At 36.3% G+C, this 18,327-nt stretch overlaps 1 protein-coding gene and 1 non-coding gene across 2 annotated transcripts in view; both read left to right on the top strand.

Moving 5' to 3' along the window:
- Positions 1 to 435: 435 nt before the first annotated feature.
- On the top strand, positions 436 to 496 carry LOC138377715 (U7 small nuclear RNA). The gene has a single exon (XR_011231871.1). It is a non-coding gene; the product is annotated as a U7 small nuclear RNA (small nuclear RNA).
- Positions 497 to 7,820: 7,324 nt separating this feature from the next.
- Positions 7,821 to 18,327, top strand: part of ZNF804B (zinc finger protein 804B) — a 462,072-nt gene continuing 451,565 nt past the window's right edge. The window contains exon 1 of the mRNA XM_069461581.1: positions 7,821 to 7,928. Coding sequence (XP_069317682.1) covers positions 7,821 to 7,928 — 108 coding nt within the window. The remainder of the gene's footprint in view (positions 7,929 to 18,327) is intronic.

Raw genomic sequence — 18,327 nt, 5'->3', positions numbered from 1 at the left:
ATAAATAGTATTAACTCAAAATAATATTACTAAAATTATGGAACTTCTAGATGGAATGAATGAGTTGTAGAGCTCATTTGTTTCAACTACGGTTCTTCACACAGGTACAGTGGCTCAATACAATCTTTCCTTCGGGTGAGTGACTATGGATTGTTTGTAGTTATGGGAAGAGAGCCATGATACATTTAGCATTTTTACTTGTAATAAGGGCAGGCTTCACGTGCATGTAGCCAACGTGGTTGCACAGGGATCCGCATTGTGAAGGGACTCACTCTTGGTTTAATGTTCTGCTATTGCTTTTATGAAATTCTTCATAATATTTGAACAAAGGACTCCTCCTTTTCATTTGACACTAAGCCCTGCAAATTATGTAGCTGCTTCTTTCTGTAACCAAATACTTTATCCAAGACTCTCATGTTAAGATTATCATTTCCCTAGTGTTACAGCTCTTTATAATTTGTCTAGCAGGTTTTCTGGTCTTCACTCGAATACTCCCTGCCGCACCAAAAAAAAAAAAAAAAAAAAGATTATCAGTTTCCTTTAACACAAATACTATAGTCCTCTGTGAAAATACATTTGAATTATTCTTCTTCCTCATATACCTTCTTACCCTTAAAGATCAAAAAGAGAAATTATCAAATATGAGACTGGCAAGTATATAATTAGCTTTTCTACTGCTCACATGTGTTTTGGTTTTAGACTACAACTCTTGTAGTTTTCTTCCTTTTAAAAAATGTGTTGATAATATGATAATGCTGTGAATGCTAATACAATTGCAAGCTATGTTATGTGGCCTCATATTTCACCCTACCGACAGAAAAAATAATAATACAATAAGTACCCCTATACCCTTAACTTAGATTTGGTGATTATTATTTTATGCCACTTGCTTTCTCTTTATATATATGTATATGTGTGTGTATATATATGTGTGCGTGTGTGTCTACACACACATTTTTCTTCTGAATCATTTGAAAATAAATAACAGCTATTTTGACATTTCATCCCTAAAGACTTCAGTTTGCATCTCCTAAGAACATTCTCCTGCAAGACCTCAGTACCACTCAAGATATTTAAATTTGAAAAAAAATCTGATATTATTTCAGTTCAAATTTCTCTAATTATCCCTAAATATCCTTTACAGATTTTTAAAAACCTAGCATCTAATCCAGAACCATGTATTAAATTTGGTTTGCGTGTCGCTAATGTAATAAAAATATCCGTATTTGCTATTTTTTTCTCAAGAAGATTTAAGCTTGATGAAAGTAGGAACTTCTGTGGCTAATACTTTTTTGATCATTCAAGGAGCCTGAATGATACAAGGTAAAAGGCAGTGTGGTATAGAGTCCAGGCTTGAGCGACATATGCAAGAACCCTAGCGCTACCACTTGGCTCTGTGACCTTAGATACACAGCCGTCCTTGGTATTGGGGGGGGGGACTGGCTCCAGGGGGCCCGCAGATAGGGGCCAGTGTTTAACTCTCACCTCTTGAAAATGCTAAGATTTTAAGTGTCCTCACCACAAAAACGATAACTATGTGAAGTAATGCACATTTTAATTAGCTCATTTTAGCATTCCACAATGTATAGTAATTCAAGGTTACAGTGAGCTCTTATCAACACCACTGTACTCTGGCCTGGGTGACAGAGTGAGATACTGCCTAAAAAAAAAAAAAAAAAAAAATACATAGAGAAGGTGAGAGAATTTCTACACTGACAAGGTATTACTATATTGCTTTAGGTGTTAGGACCACAGAAGTGGACAAAATTGAGAAGTTCTCTGCTTTCATAGATTTGCCATTTAAGAATAATAAGTAGTACATAAATATGCACAAATATTAAAATATATGATAGTTTAAAGTGTTAAAACTAGTTCTTATAGAAATCAAGAGAGCATGGTATTGGTGAAAGAATAGACAAACAGATCAATTGAACAGAATAGAGAGCCCATAAATAGCTCACACAAATATAGTCAAATGATATTTGACAAAGGAGCAAAGGCACTTCAATGTAGAAAGAATAGTCTTTTCAACAAATGGTACTGGATCAATACGCAACAAAATGAATCTAGACACAGACTTTATGCCTTTCACAAAAATTAATTCAGAAAGGATGATAGACTTAAATGTAAAGTGCAAAGACATAAAACTTTTAGAAGATAACATAAAAGAAAATCTAGGTGGCCTTAGGTTTGGCGATGACTTTAGATACAACACTGAAAACATGATCCATGAAAGAAAAAAATGATAACTTGGACTTCATTAAAATTTAAAACTAATGCTCTGCTAAAGACAAAGTTAAGAGAATGAAAAGATGAGTCACAGACTGGGAGAAAATATTTGTAAAACACATATCTGATAAAGGACTGGTATCTAAAATATACAAGGAACTATTGAAACTTAACAGTAAGTAAACAACACAATTAAAATATGGGCAAATGATGTGAACAGACAATTCAGCAAAAAAGTACGCAGATACCAATTAAACATATGAAGAGATGCTTAACATCCTACGTCATAAGAGAACTGTAAATTAAAACAACAGTGAGATGCCACTACATACCCATTTAAATACCTAAAATCCAAAACACAACAGCAAATGTTCGTGAGGATGTGGGGAAAGGAACTCTGATTCATTGTTGGTGGGATTACAAAATGGTACAGTCACAGTTGGCAGTTTTTTACAAATCATATTAATAAAATCTGGCCATAGCTTTCCTTAGTATTTAGCCAAATGATTTGAAAACTTATGTTCACACAAAATTCTGCACACTAATGTTTACAGTAGCTTTATCCATAATTGCCAAATTTTGGAAGCAACCAAGTTGTCCTTCAACAGGTGAATGTATAAACACCCTGTAGTACATTCACACAATGTGCACTAGCTTTCTAGGGGTGCTATAACAAAGCATCACAAATTGGGTGGCTTAATTGTCACCTTTCTGGAGGCCAGAAGTCTGAAATCAATGTATTGGGAGGGTTGGTTTCTTTTGAGGACTATGAGGGAGAATCTGTTCTATGTCTCTTTCCTAATTTCTGATTGTTTGCTGGCAGTCTTGGGCATTCATTGGCTTATGATGTAATAACTCCAGTCTCCACATGACATTCTTTCTGTGCCACTGTGTCTGCATCCAAATGTCCCGCTTTTCATAAGGACACAGTCATACTGGATTAAGACTCACCCTAATGACATCATCTCAACTTGATCATCTGAAAAAACCCTGTTTCCAAATAAAGTAACATTGACAGATCATCAAGATTTCACCAGTTTTTTTTTTTGAGGCGAGAGGGAAGGAGGGAGAATTCAACCCATAACGCAGTGGAGTACTATTAAGTAATAAAAATAAGTGAGACATCAAGCCACTAAAAGATATGAAGGAAACTTAAATATATATTACTAAATGAAAGAAGCCAATCTGAAAAAGCTACATACTATGTGATTTCAACTATGTAACATTCTTGAAAAGCCAAAACTAGAGAGAGAGTAAAAAGATGAGTGGTTGCCAGGGATTGGGGGAAAAGGAAGGAGGGATGACTCAGTGGAGCACGGGGGAATGTTAGAGCAGTGAAACTATTCAGGATGATACTGCAATGGTGGATATATGTCATTATACGTTCGTCAAAATCTGTAGAATTTACAACCCAAAGAGTGAACCCTAATGTAAACTATGAACTTTAGGTAATATTATATTAATATTGGCCTGTCAATTGTTAAAAAATGAACCACACTAATTCAAGATGTTAATAATAGAAAAAACTGTGTGTTGGGAGTGGTAAGGGGGTACATGGGATCTCTCTGTATTTTCTGCTCAATTTTTCTATAAACTTGAAACTATTCTAAAAAAATAAAGTCCATTATTTCACTTAACAACAACAACAAAAAGGTTCCAGGTAGCTCCATTAGCTTGGGTGGTCAGGAAGAGCCTCTCTGAAGAGACAATCTTTAAATCTGACCTAAAGGGCAAGAAGCTGTTTCCCTTGTGAGGTGCGGATGAGAGCATTTCCTGTAGAAGGAACAGCTGGAACAGAGATGCTGCAGAGGAAACAAGCTGAAAGTACTTGAGAAACACCATGATGAGCAGAGGGAGAGGGGAATGCTGTACAAGAAGGAGGGCAGGGACTAGACCAAGCAGGACTTTGCAAATAGAGTATAGTTTGGATTTTATTCTGAGTGTGATGTGAAATCATTAAACAGTTTAATAGGGAAGTACCAGGATATAGTCTATGTTTTAAAAAATATTACTCTGGCTTTTGGACATAGAGAATAAATTGTGTATGGAGACAACATTGGAGGTAAGGAAACCAGTTAGGATAATGCAATGGTTTTAGCAAAAGGTAATGATGGTTTGAACTAAGGTGGGGGCAGTGGATATGAAGATTTAGGGTATATTTCAGATGTGTTGATAAAGGTAATAGAGGAGAGGACTTCTTACTGTGTCAATCATCTATGACACCATCATGAATCTGGAAATACGAGTAAATGTCCAGTTGGTAATAGGCTAAAGTCCATGCCCTTTGCCATTCTCATCCCCTTCCATGGAATGAAAATTCATCAGATCAAACATTGCTTTATAAATGGGCCTTGTAAAATTGCACTTGATATTTGCTTTTCATAATGTTTGTTGTAATAGAATTTAACTTGTGTCTAAAACTGACTTAGCATAGACATATTTTAAAGTGCTTTAATTTCCTTTCACTTTCTCTGAAAAATTTTAATTACTGAGTTGGAAAGAATATCTCCTTTAGTAGAGAGAAAAGTTAATACAACCAAACAACTTGATATCTATAGCAACTATGTAAATAAATATACACAGCTTTCTGTTATTTACATTTGGAGAACTCCACCTAAAATATAGGTTAGCAATGAGGGGGAGTTAAATATGATCACACCACACTGATAGATATCAATCACAATCTGGCAAGAAAAAGAAGGGGGTTTGTTTCTGTTTGTTTTTAAAACTATCCTTAAAACTGGCAAAGTGTAACAGATGTATTGATTTTTGCCTCAATATTTTAAGGTGAGTGGCAAAAACTTAGAAAGCAAAGAACAGCCATAACTGATTTAAAATATGGCAAATTAATGAAGTCTATATTACCCATTTCTAAAGAATATCTCAAAAATTAACAATGTTTAAGAAATTTAGCAAAATGACTATAGTCTTTGAAATATTGCTATAAAAAGAATTGCTTTGTTTCTTTTAGGAAAAACTCAAATGTCCATAGGATAATGGTCTAAGGAAGAATGTTAGGGTATCTAACCAATCCTTTGAATAAAATATAACACAACAGCATAAATTTTGTGCTTTTGATTGCTCATGTCAATCTTTTCATTGTAGAAAAACATGGCAGGTTCTTAAAAATAAGCATTATTAGGAAGTATATTTGCTTAATGAAGAAGGCATAGTATCCTTGGAATGTTACTCACAGAATGCGCCATCATTCACTTTCCTAATCCATTCTAAGATGCTTACACCTTGGTGTAATGCTGCTTGCTGCCTCCATTTATCAAGAGTAAGATTGTAGTTATGGACTGAGCCACACTATCCTTCTAAAATTCTACTTTATTTGTTTTATGGTAAAGCTTTCACCTATTTCTGAAGTTTCACTATCTGCAAATACATTTTCTTTGTATTAAATATATCTCATGTCTATACATGAGTAACATTACTTGTTCTCAGTTTCATGAAACATTTTACAGCTGTAAGTTGAATAAACACTATGGTGTTAAACACATCACTGATGTGATATAAACACATCAATAGAAAGGAGAAGATGGATATTTTGCATCTACTGTCACTGCTCTCTCTATTTTTTTTTTTATTTTGAAGGTTCTTGCTGACAAAATAGTTACAAAATAGACAATTCCTACAAGATTTACATTGTACCATCTAATTTTCAGTAATGTTTAACTTGTAGGTTTGGAAGGAGTTAACATTTTTACCTTTTATACTGGGATGCTTTCTAAATGCTTAGAAAAGACTAAAACCTTTAAAATGAGAGATACACCTATGTGTTTCTTAATAAAACATTAAGGATGTTAAGTCGTTTTAATAATGTAAACAAAAAGTCAAGTTTTGTTGGATAGTTAGAAAACTTACAACTGGAATTTTTTTTCTTAAGAGTTTTATAAGTTGCCTGCAGAGGAAAAATTAAATTACCAATTTTCTTTTACCTGTTTCCGTCATGTGTGAGAGGTCCTCAGTGTCAATCAAGATGCAAATGGGGCATTGTGGGAGACAGGAGAGGAGGGGAGTCCTGGGGAGAGTATTGGGAGCTTTAGTGGTAACCTTTCAAATGAACTCCGTGCTGAAACAAAACAGGGAAAGGAGGTGAACCTTTACCTTGTCCCCAGCGCAGACAGGGTGAAGTGGGCGGAGAGGGATTACAGAGCCCCATCAGGCAGCCGCCAGATGGAGGAGAGGGCACACTGCCTCCAGACCCTCCAAGGGCTTTCCTCTTTTCAGAGCACATTTCTTGCGCGGGTCTTATATTCTCAGCGCAGCTCGCTCCCTAGTGGCTTAATTTACAGCAAACGAAATAAAGTCCATTAAAAAAAAAAAAAAAACAAACAAAAAAACAAAAAACAAACTTCGGGGAGGGGGGTGTGATTTTTGGGGATTGTGAAAACACAGACCAAAACTATCTGCCTCTTAAAGGATGCAGAAAGCATTGTAAGTGAATCTTTATAACTCTAGGTGTGTACATGTATGTGCACATCTACGTGAGCATTTTCTTTTCTATACCGCACCCAAGTTCTCTCTCTCAAACTCACTTCCTCTTCCCAGCGTCACCTACCGGGGCGCATCTACTCTGTCTGCCGTCTGTGACTGCACAGTTCGTTCTCACGGCAGGCTGGGGAGCTGTTGCTTCTGCCAGCGCCGCCGTCAGCCAGAGCGCGGAAGAAACGCCGACGGCCGGCAGGCAGCGAAAGAGTAAAGAAAACGCTCTCCTCCGGCCCGTCCCCGCCACCCCCGCCCTCGCAGACGCCCCAGGTGCCCGGTCCCAAACACAGGAGAAAGTTGGCTCAGAGACACGGCAGAACAACTGGGGGTTGGGCGACGAATGCAAGGAGGCTGGAACGGCAGGTCCCACAGCCCCGAGAGCCTCTCAAGGCCGCCGCCACCGCATCTGTCACCTCCTCGCCTGGCTCCCGGAGCACCCCGAGCCTCCCGGGCTGCCCCAAGCCCACGGCTCTGAGCGGTGGCGCTAACTGCTCCCTACGCACAAGCCGTCGCATCCCAAACTCCGCGTCCTCACCCCAGCCCGCCCGTCGCCCTCTCCGCCCTCTCCTCGCCCCTGCAGCGGGGACAGCGCTTGGGCGCTCGCTCCCAAGGACTCCCCGCCACTCTCCCCGCACAGGCTGCTGCCGCTGAATCGGCGCCGCAGCCCACGGCGCAGCCGGGGACGCCCCCGGCTAGAAGATGGGGACCCGCGCCTGAGCGTCCCTGGTGCACTAGGTGCGAAGGCGGGGGCGGGGGAATTCCTGATTGCCCGGCGGACCCTGGAAGTTGTCCTTAAATCGCCCGCCCCCGGTTGAGCAGCCACCTCGTCAGAGCAGCATGTGGACTGGCTCGCTGGGTCCCCTAAGTGTTCTGTGGCTGCCGCTGCCACCGCCGCCGCCTCGGTCAGCGCAGCAGCTGCCGGCAGCAGGAGCCGCGCGGGGCGAGGAGCGGGGACGCGCGGCCGCCGCGTCCTCTGCTTACTGCTGACCGCTTCTTCTCGGGAGGTGGCAGTCACTGTTGCTGCTGGGAAACCAGCCCGCATTTCCACGGCTGGTCGCCTGGTGAGGAGGTGAGCCTCTGCGCCTTCTGCCCAGACCCACATGGCTTGTTACCTGGTCATCAGTTCGAGACATCTCAGCAATGGGCACTACCGGGGCATCAAAGGAGTCTTCAGAGGACCCCTCTGCAAGAACGGATCTCCGTCTCCGGTAATGTGAGCGCGCGCTCTCTCTCTCTCTCTCTCTCTCTCTCTCACACACACACGTTCAAAATAGAAAAATAAACAAAAAGATGTTGAGAGTTATTATCCTGGTACAGTGAGTAGGTGATGCATATCTAAAACATAAACCTTACTTACAGGTGTATTGTGTCTGTTGACAGACGCAGACAGGATGTGTGTTTATATGTGTATTTTCAACACAGTCATTAGGATCTATAGTGCTGTGGATGTAAATATTTACTGCACGCAGTTAACTGCAGGGCTGTGAGGGTGGCTCCCCTGGGCTGTGTTAACTTACAATCTGCTGATTTGGGCAGTGTGGAAAGTTGGAGTGGCACTTTATAATGTGTTTTTGTGAAGTCAGCAGTTGAGATTAGTTTGATAATATTGTTATTATATAAGAAAAGAAACTCTTTAAAGATTTTGCCTCAGATCATTGGCAAAAGGAAAGATGTTGGTCAAAACTTGGTTATACCTAATGCTTTACTTATATACATTCTCTGAGGGAAGCAAAAAGAGTTCTTTGTGAAAATCTTAATTGGATAGTGTGTTGTGTTATATACAAATATATTACCATGCAATTTGAGTGACTGCTATTTAACTTAGTAGACTATTCAATTTAGTCACTATTCGATTTATTCAAATAATTTTTATAAAATAATTTTATTTGGAATCTGTTACTTAAATATATTATTAATTCATTCCTTGGTACATGCCATAAACTAATGTTTTAAGGATTCAAATGTTTCAAAAATGTGTGTGTGTGTGTGTTTGGACTATTAGTAAGTGACTAAGTATCCAAACTTAAAGAACAACTGTTCTAGTTTAATATAAAAAGCAGTATTTTAAGTCTGTATGATATAAAAAGGAAAAGCTTAAATTCCCTTGTTCTTATTTTTTTAGGTTTGGTACTCTCCATCATAGTTTAATGCTTCATTAGCATGAATTATTCAGAACTACAATGTATTATAACAACCTTTGATTAAACACTACATGTGATTTGCATGAGAAATCTAAAATCAGAAAGTACAAGTACCCAGAGATTTCACTAGGATTCCTTATGAAAAACTATTCCCTCACATGCTTCAGTGTACTGTAAAAAGTGGGTTGTTGAAACCCCCCAACTACTGTACGTGGTGCTGAATCAGAAGTGTTACACAGAAAATTCTGCCTATATTGACACTTGCAATTGAACTCACAGAGTTAGAAGGGACTTGGAGAATTCTAGTTGAATATAGCCCACGTTCAATCCTTCTGAGCAGCAGATCTGAATCTTCCTGATTTTTAAAGTTCCCAGGATTGGAGTTTCCGCAGTCTCAGCGAACCACTTTAATGTTTAACGGCCCACAGAGTCAGGAGAATCTTCCTTATAGCAAACTTAAATCCTTCAAATTCCTCTGTGAGTTTATTTTGTCTTGAAAACCTAGAATGTTACATCTTTCTCATAGGTATTATTTTCCAATTCTTTGATAATCTCTGTGGCTGTCTCCCTAACCCTCCCTTTGGTTATGGAAATCTGAATTGGATAGTGTGATGTAATATATGTGCCTTATTATTAATAATTCTCAGGATAAAGGGATCATTACTTCGTAATTCCCACACTATTTAGTTCTATTTAAGTTAGTTGGACTGCAGTGTTAATCTTCTAAAATCTCTAAGGTTTGCAGAGGAAATTTCTGTCACATGGGCAAAAAGTGCCCTTCCTCCCATACCCTGGTCATTCATCTCCCAGCAGCCTGATTAGCCCCATAGAGACTGAATGTGTGAAAACAGCCCATTGTCCCCATGGCTGTGCTAGTTGACTTGGGCTCACCAGGTGCTTTACATCCACAGGACACTGTTTTTATTCACTACTGGGCTGGTTTTTAGTAAAGTGCTAATTCATTTACTTTGTTATCTAGGCTCTGAACTTGAACTCACTGGATGGTTCTCCCTGATATTTATGCATTTGGGGGTACTTAAATTACATATGCATCATTTAAAATATCTACATTAGCCTGTATATTTACTTCCTCAGCATGGTTTGATTTATTTTGGCTCTTTTTACATTTTACTATGGAACCTGCATGGCTTTTTCAAGGTTTCAGTAGCTTTGCACGTGAGCTGGGCAGTGTGTGAAAAATTGATGTCCGTTGACTCTGTCACTGGCAGGTTGTTGAGATGAGTCTTCCAACATGTTGGGATTCTCTTCCCATCCATTGCACAACTCTTTAGTCTTTCTCCCTAAGTTAAAATGGGTCACTACCTTTTAGACTGTGGACCCCTGTGTAGTTTCCTGGTCTGGATAAAGATATGTTTGCCTTCTTTATTAATGAGTTGTGAAGCGTGAAACTTAAAAATTGTGCTTATGCATTATTTTTTAATCAGCAATACATATCCCCCAGTTATTTTCAGGTTGACATAAATTTATTGATTTTCCCCTCAGTGAAAATATTAAACTCAGAGATCTATAAAACATATTCATTTATTTTTTCTTAAAACACATAGGTACTCTGACATTACCTTTTTCAAACTTAGTACCTAGAATGATCTAAAATTGACCTCTACATCAATGACTTTAATTACTTCCACTCACTGAGACTCAGTTTATCTAGGACTATAGATAGGGATACTTGTAGTTGATTTAACTAACTTTCATTAAGTTTTCCAAAACTTCAACTTTGATCCTTGATCTTTTAATCCAAATGTCCTTCCTTTTTATTTTATTCTACATTTTTCTATTTAAATAGAGCTATGAAATGTGGTATATGATATTGATATTCAATAAAACACAATTATTGAATGAGACTATTTTGTAGCTCTGTTGTAGAAAGGAGAAAAACTATACTTCCTTTTTGAAATAATAAAAGTTTCTCCTTTTGTAGTTCTGATATGAATATACCTGGAAAATATGGATATAACATTTTGCTGTCTTATCTAAAATTATATAGACATAATTTTTCAGTTATATAGTTAAAGTGTATATATTTCTTATGTTCAAATCACATGTGATATTAAACTGAATGTAAAAAATAGAATGAGTATATTTATATATTTTTATTTCAAAGGATTTCACTTTAAAACATATTGAATCATTAAGTAGAATCCTTGTAATAAATATTTAATGGGATACTTGAGAAATAAATAAAGCATTTTACCCCCAAACAATTTTCACAGATCAGTAAACTGAAAATCCTAGAGTGAAATTCAGCTTCTGTCTTCAAAGTGAAAACATGGAAATGGATTATCTATTGCATCTCTCATCTCTGTTCTTTTTAGAAGTTATGCGTGAAAAAGAGCATACTGCTTTTTCATCATAATTAGGATGTGAATAATTGATTTGAGATAGTTTGTTATTTTAAATCCAGGAATAGATTAAAGAAAAGAAAAGAAAGGAAAGAAAAATGAGAGAGTATTGCACAGTGGTGAATGGTAAAAGTCTCTATTTTTAGAAAATAAGTGTGCATCCTACCACACTTTAGGATATGTATTCCCTACCCTTTCTCAACTCTAAAATAATATGACTGCATGATGACTTTAAAAATTAGTATGAGATAGACACACACACACACACTATAGATACATAGATAGAAATACACACACATTGGTACCTGTATTCCACTAAGAAGTTACCTATATATTATAGTCTTTTACTATCAAACATGTTAATGGTAAAACTTTTAATTGTAATGACTTTGTTACAATAATTCATTAAAAACAGTCTATAGGTGAATTTATTTTTTATTAACTTTTAAGTTCTTCTATCACCATGTTTGAATTCAGTAAAACAAATAATATCTTCTGTGTAACATCAAAAATATATTTGAATTGCTTCTTATTTTGTGTAATCTAAAATATCATCTCAAATTTAGATTCATTTGAGTGTGATTTGTTATAACTTAATCTGTGTGTGGTTACTACTAATAGTAAGACTACCATTCAGTATATCTATTGATACCTGTTGATTAAATGTTAATAATCATAGGTATATATTTTATATGTGGTACATGTTTAGTGTATTATAGCTCTTTTGAAATTTAGGTAAGGTGATATTTCCTAAGAAATGCTTATTCCTGGAAGCACCAAAGTTAGACATACAAGAATAGCTGTTTCTGGAGTGCCTCTTGTCTTCTCCTAAGACATTGGATATGAAGAAAATTCTTGAGATTGTCATCTAAGCAATAGATCAGGGTCCTTGGATTTCTTATTTTATGTTGAGTAATCTTATCCTAAATTATACATCTGACTAAATTGTCTAATAGAAGGAGGTGGCATATAAATAAACCGGCATTTTAAGTGAACCAAAAATCCATTTATTTTTATAATTTGATAAAATTCCCTTTTTGAAATTGTAAACATATATCTATAAATGAAAGAAGTTCCAGAAAAGTTGAATTACCTTGAAGCTGCATCCGTGTACCCAGAGAACTTCCTAAATGAGGAAATGAGTGCAGTTACACACTGGTCCTTTTTTCCTAATACTTATAATATCGGATTGTATGTATTTTCATTATGCTTAATGAGTACATGTTAACACATTAAAAATGCTCTCAAACCGACGTACTTTTCATGTGCTAAATATAATTATGAAGACATGCTCTCCCATAGAGAAGTCACCTGCTTCCTCTTCTTGAATTCATGAATACATAATATTGCCTTTCATGTTGAAACTTTCAGATGTTTTCAGTAAAGAAGATTCAGTGACAATTCTTATAATACATGTTTTCTTTTTTATGTCAAATATCATATTAAGCAACCTCCTTTCTTCCCACTACCTTTTTAATCCTTTCTTCTCTTCCAACCAACTGATTGCAGAAACTTTGTAGTTAGGACCTATGCTACCTAGAAAGTGTTAACTCTCTAGGACTTAAACAAATTTGTGTTTATTTGACTTCAAAAAGTTTCCATAATAGGAAGAATCAAATGAGTATTTGATTGCTATAATTTTATTAGATTGTTATGTTTATTTCATAATTATAATTTGATGGATCAGATCCCTTCATTCTTTTTAATCTAAGATATACAATTAAGATAAACTCTCTATTTAGGTTTCTGCTCGATAATTTGGAAATAAAATAAAACATGTTGGCATTATGTGTAGGCTAAATGGACATGGTATTTAACATAGAACTTAATCATTTGCAGTTTTTTTTTTTTTCAAAACTTAGCTGGAACTGTGAAATCTTTGTTGTATAACAGTGTGCTCTAAAATACATATTTTGTGTTAAATATTAGCATATCTTGAAATATCAGTAGGTTTAAGGCTGTATTGGGAGCAAAGAGCAAGAAGAGTAATATATATTTCAAATAACTTTATCAAGGGCATTTCAGTGTGAAGTTGGTTTGTTCAAAATACACACTATCATAATACTTTAGTATATATGTACATATTTTATAGAAAATAATTTGAATAAAGATGGAAATATGCTGCTTTGTTTCGAAATATATTTTGGTTGTAATAAATATAGATTTTCATAAAAATGCAGGTAACCCATATAAAATGACAGGTGCCAGCCTTTTGTAGATAGATTGTGCAAATCAGGTTTACTTAGTGGATAAGGTCTAGAGAGAGAAATTAAATATTTGATATGCTTTCAAGAAGAGGCATAACTATGGTGATAATAAGGATATACCAATTTCCAAGTTACACAGTCTCTCTTGCATTGGAAGTACTTACTGAATTTGAAAAGAAATTCAGGAAAGATGAATTACTTCCTATCTTAGACAGCATTTTTAGTTGCAGTTAAGACATTCTGAACTTACTGAAGACCAAAAAAATATAAAAGCACATTATGGAGTTTAAAATGGAGAAAGGACTTGCTTTTTAAAATATTCACTAACGCTTGAAGGTGCTGACTCGGGAAGGGCGGGGTGAGGAAGGGAGGGACATATACCTACATGATGGGTGCAAAGCGCACTACCTGGGGAACAGACACGCCTGGAGCTCTGACTTGGGGGGAAAGGCGGTACATGGGCAACGTATGTAACCTGCAGTTCTATATCCCCCATAACAATAAGATGAAATTAAAAAAAAAAAAAGAAAGAAAGAAAAAAATATATTCATTAATGATCTTAATTTTCCTGAGATGGACCCCTGATAACGTTTGTTAAACTAAACTCTTTTTTAAAATTCAAATTTGGTATGTAAAATCTAAACGATATACTTCTGAAGAACTGATAATATATTTTTTTCTTCACAGAAAAGGAGAAATATTAGTTAACTCTTTTCTTTGGCTGGTAGGAAGTCTAGACACAAATATGTCACTTAGCAAAGTGATAGGGATTGATGTTGATCTTAAAAGCAACATGATATACTCAATCTCTGTTCATCTCCTATTCCCAGTCCAGCTCTAATATTACTTCCCATGGATCTAATTCTTTAAAAATTTATATTTTGTTGTTTTAATGTATATAGTTTCTTTCTGATGACTTAGGTCTACTGTGAAAGCAAGTTGGGTTACAAATATGTAATAAAATGTAGAATGTCCAAATGTAGGAATGCCACTCAGTCCTGGACACCTTTGAGAATGACTCATGGAGAGTATTCAGTTTGTTCATTTCTAGCAAGTATAATTAGGGCTGCCAATTTTTTGCTTTGACAATTGGCAATTTCCTTTTGGCACATTTTATTTCACTTTCATGTGGGTGTAAGAGGCAGAATATAGTTTATTTTGAAACTGATACTGCCAGTTTATTTTTTTAAACCATCTTCTCCCTCCCTATTATTCTTCTTGCCATCAGTTCTTATTCCTTTCATTCATATAATTATCAATGTTTTTCAATATCTTTTTTGGTTCACACATAAATGTTGGTGCATATTTCTAACTCCAGAGGCACTAGCCCCTGCAAATGTGAAAACCACCCTATTCTGTTTGCTTCTTCACCCAACCATACAAGTTTCTTCTCTGTTCACCATCCACACACAGCTTTCATCTCCAGCTCAGAATTTAGAGCTTTCCCCATACCTCCATTCAGAACCCACGTACCCGTGTTCTTCCCCTGCCCTTCTTCCCACAGCTATTACTCAGCACTTCACTTGTCCTATGTACCTCCTCAGCACTAGACAAATAGTTTCCCCTCCCTCCACTCACATATGTCTTTTCATTTTGGTATGAATAATTATATTCCATAACATCTTTCTTGGCAAGCAAAAGCTATATGCATTTTCTTTTTGTGAATGAAATAAATGCTATATTTATCATATTTCTGTTCATACAGAAAATGACCATGAGGCCTCTTTTTGAATGGCAGAGAGGATGGAGGCTTCACTGGAGTAAGACGCTTCCTGTTGATTTTCTTCATCTGAATGTGAAGTGAAGAGACATAGAGGTGGCCATATTGATTATGTTCACATGACCTAAAAATGTTCGAAATCCTTGGGTGATAATTAAGAGTCTTCATGATCCAGCCCACACTTCTTCAGCTTTCAGTCTATTATCCCACCTGATCTTGTGCTCTAGTTACACTGAACTACTCAGAGTTCTTGACGATGTGTGTTCACAGATATTTATGCCATCACACACACTGTTTCCTCTGCTAAAATCTTTCTCCCTTCCTTGGTTTGGCCATATCTTAATATATTCTTACAGTCTTAACTAAGGAGATGAGTCCTCATGTGACTCTATGCTGAGTTCCCTGTCATGGGTCAGGTGCATCTCTTATAGGCTGCCATCACATCCATTGCTTGCCTTGATAATGACTGAACTGTGTATATTTATTGGTCTCCGTTTCACTGTGGGATTTGAAATCCTTGGAGTGTATCTTCTGCCATCCTTATATCCCCAAATCTGAGCATAACCTCTGCTTTATTATACTCAATCAATATTTTTTGAATGAATAAATGGATGTGAGAATCAATGAATGATGGGTCATACAATATTAGATTCTTCATCATTTAGGACAGTGCCACTGATATGTTTGACACAACGGTGTAGCTGGTATGAGAAATATTGGAAATTTCCATCTAGTCATGGACCTTAATGTTTATCTTATGATTTAAAAGCTGCTTAATGTTGATGAATTGCTGTGAATACCTCTTATGAAACTTTAGTGCAAGAAGTCTCCAGAAAAGAGGGATAGCTCTTCAGTTTTGCTATATATTTATTTTGAAATTAGTGAAAGTAAGGAAATCTTAAGTATATGTTTAGGGATTATGAACATTAACTTACACAAATATACAAATATTGATTTTTATCCTTTTTTCTGTGATATATTTTACATAGATACGTTTAACCTCACTTTGGACACTCTTAGGTTATTACTTTTGACCAGTGATAGAGGGGCAATACTATATGGGGATCGAAAAGAAAGGCCCTGGAGTTAAACTGCTGCTTTTCAAATTCTAGTTTTGCCATTGAGTAGCAATTTTATAACTTCTCTTAACTTTAATTTTCTCTTCTTTCCAATAGGGAAAGTTGGCCCTTAGTACTGTGATTTGAGCCTAGTGCTTGACATTCATTAAGTGTTCAGTAAATATCAGCAATTATTATTGCCCAGATTGTGTGTGTTAATATGTATGCATGCACATCTGATGTTGCTGTGGGGAAAAACTTTCAACAAGTCTTACAAACCTCCAGTTGGGTTAATTTTCTTTCTCTTAATTAAACAGTTTCAGGAAAATAAATATATTTCAACAGAAATTTAATTGTTGTAAATATGGTCCCTTTGGTCCTGGTGCTACTTCCATGAAGAAGATTTTTCCATAGATAAATTTTTCCCCAGTTAGTCAGAATCTTTCAGAATACAGATTGTTCTACTGATGGATTAAATGGACACTGTTTTCATGGCAATGTTTTTCACTTTAATATCTATAAAGATTGTTTGGTTAATTGCTTCAAGTATAATTTAATATCTACTATTAATCCAAATTGCAGAGTGCTTTATTCCATGTGACCATTTCAGAACATCTTCTCCAAAAGGCCACAAGAAGCTGAAGATTGGGATATGTAAATGGATGAAATTTATACTTGACTTAGTTAAGCCATATTTTTTCATTGGCACATAGTTAATAGCTTCTGAAAAATGAATTACAAGTTAGGAACTTGATAATTCCCTTCTTATTTAAGAGTGTGTAGTGAGTGTGTAGCAAGGAGGAAAAATAATGATGTTAATCTTTTTCTTTTTTTTTTTACTTTTTTCTTTTCTTTTCTTTTCTTTTTTTTTTTTTTTTGAGTGAGATAACAATTCCCTGACTTGTAGCTACTATACCCTTTGAGACAGCAACATCCTGGAACAGTCAATTTATTAGTCACATATTTTCCATCAGTCAAGATGTGGCCACTGTCTATAGGAGGAGCTTGACATTCTTCTAAATAATGATTTTTCTCTAGCATATCCAGTCATCTAGGATGGACATACAGAGAAATAGCTATACTCTCAGGTGTGGAGAAAATCAGGTTTAGTTTATGGTCAGTTTCTTAATACAAATAAACGTTTCTATGGTTATTAGTAGACATTTGATTTCTTTGTCTTATTTATGGAATCTAAACATTAGAAATATCCTTAGCAATCTGGTGTAGCCTCCTACTATATATTTTTAATATATCCCACTATATATTTTTAATATATATGGTAGGCAGAATGGTGGCCTCCCCAAAGATGTCTGTGTTCTAATCCCCCTACCTATAAATCTGATACCTTACATGGCAAAAGGGGCTTGGCAGATACGATTGGATTAAGGACGTTGAGAAGATTATCCTGGATCATGCAGGTGATCCCAGTGTAATCACAAGGGTCCCTACAGAAGGGAGGCAGGAATGTCAGAGTCAGAGAGAGAGTTTTGAAGATGCTATGCTGTTGGCTTTGAAGTTAGAGGAAGGGGCCACAAGCCAAGCAACACAAGTGACCTCTTGAAACTGGAAAAGGCAAGTAAATGGATTCTCTCATAGATCTACAGAAAAAAGTCACAGCCTTACTAACACTGTGATTTTAACCCAGTGAGGGTTCTGAACTAAAGGACTATAAGATAATAAATTTGTGTTCTTTTAAGCCAGTAAATCTGGGGTAATTTGTTAGAGCAGCAAAATAGGAAACTAATACAACCACCATTAACATGGGGGTGAACAGCTCCATAGTAGGGGAATCTCTGCTTATCAAGGTGATTTTCCTGTGAGACTAATGAATTAATGTCAAGTCTCCTTCTGCCTCTACCTAAGTGTCTCTCTGCCTCCTTTAACCCTTCACTCACTGGTTCTCAGTGTGCCGTTTTGAAGCAAGAGAATAGGGAAGCAAGAAGAGCTCCCTCTTCAATATCAGAGACAGTTGGTAATTCTTTATTGTTAAGTCATATGAACAAATGAAACATTTATGAGAACAAAGAACATCTTATGCCATGTACATCACTCGCATTATTTTCTTATATACTGATTGAAATTTCTGCAACTCAAAGTGCTTTATTACATGTTTTAATG

This window comes from Eulemur rufifrons, chromosome 29, assembly GCF_041146395.1.
Source record: "Eulemur rufifrons isolate Redbay chromosome 29, OSU_ERuf_1, whole genome shotgun sequence".
Taxonomy (NCBI): Eukaryota; Metazoa; Chordata; class Mammalia; order Primates; family Lemuridae; genus Eulemur; species Eulemur rufifrons.
Note: the sequence above shows the minus strand (reverse complement) of the source record. Positions and strands in the feature narration are given on the sequence as shown.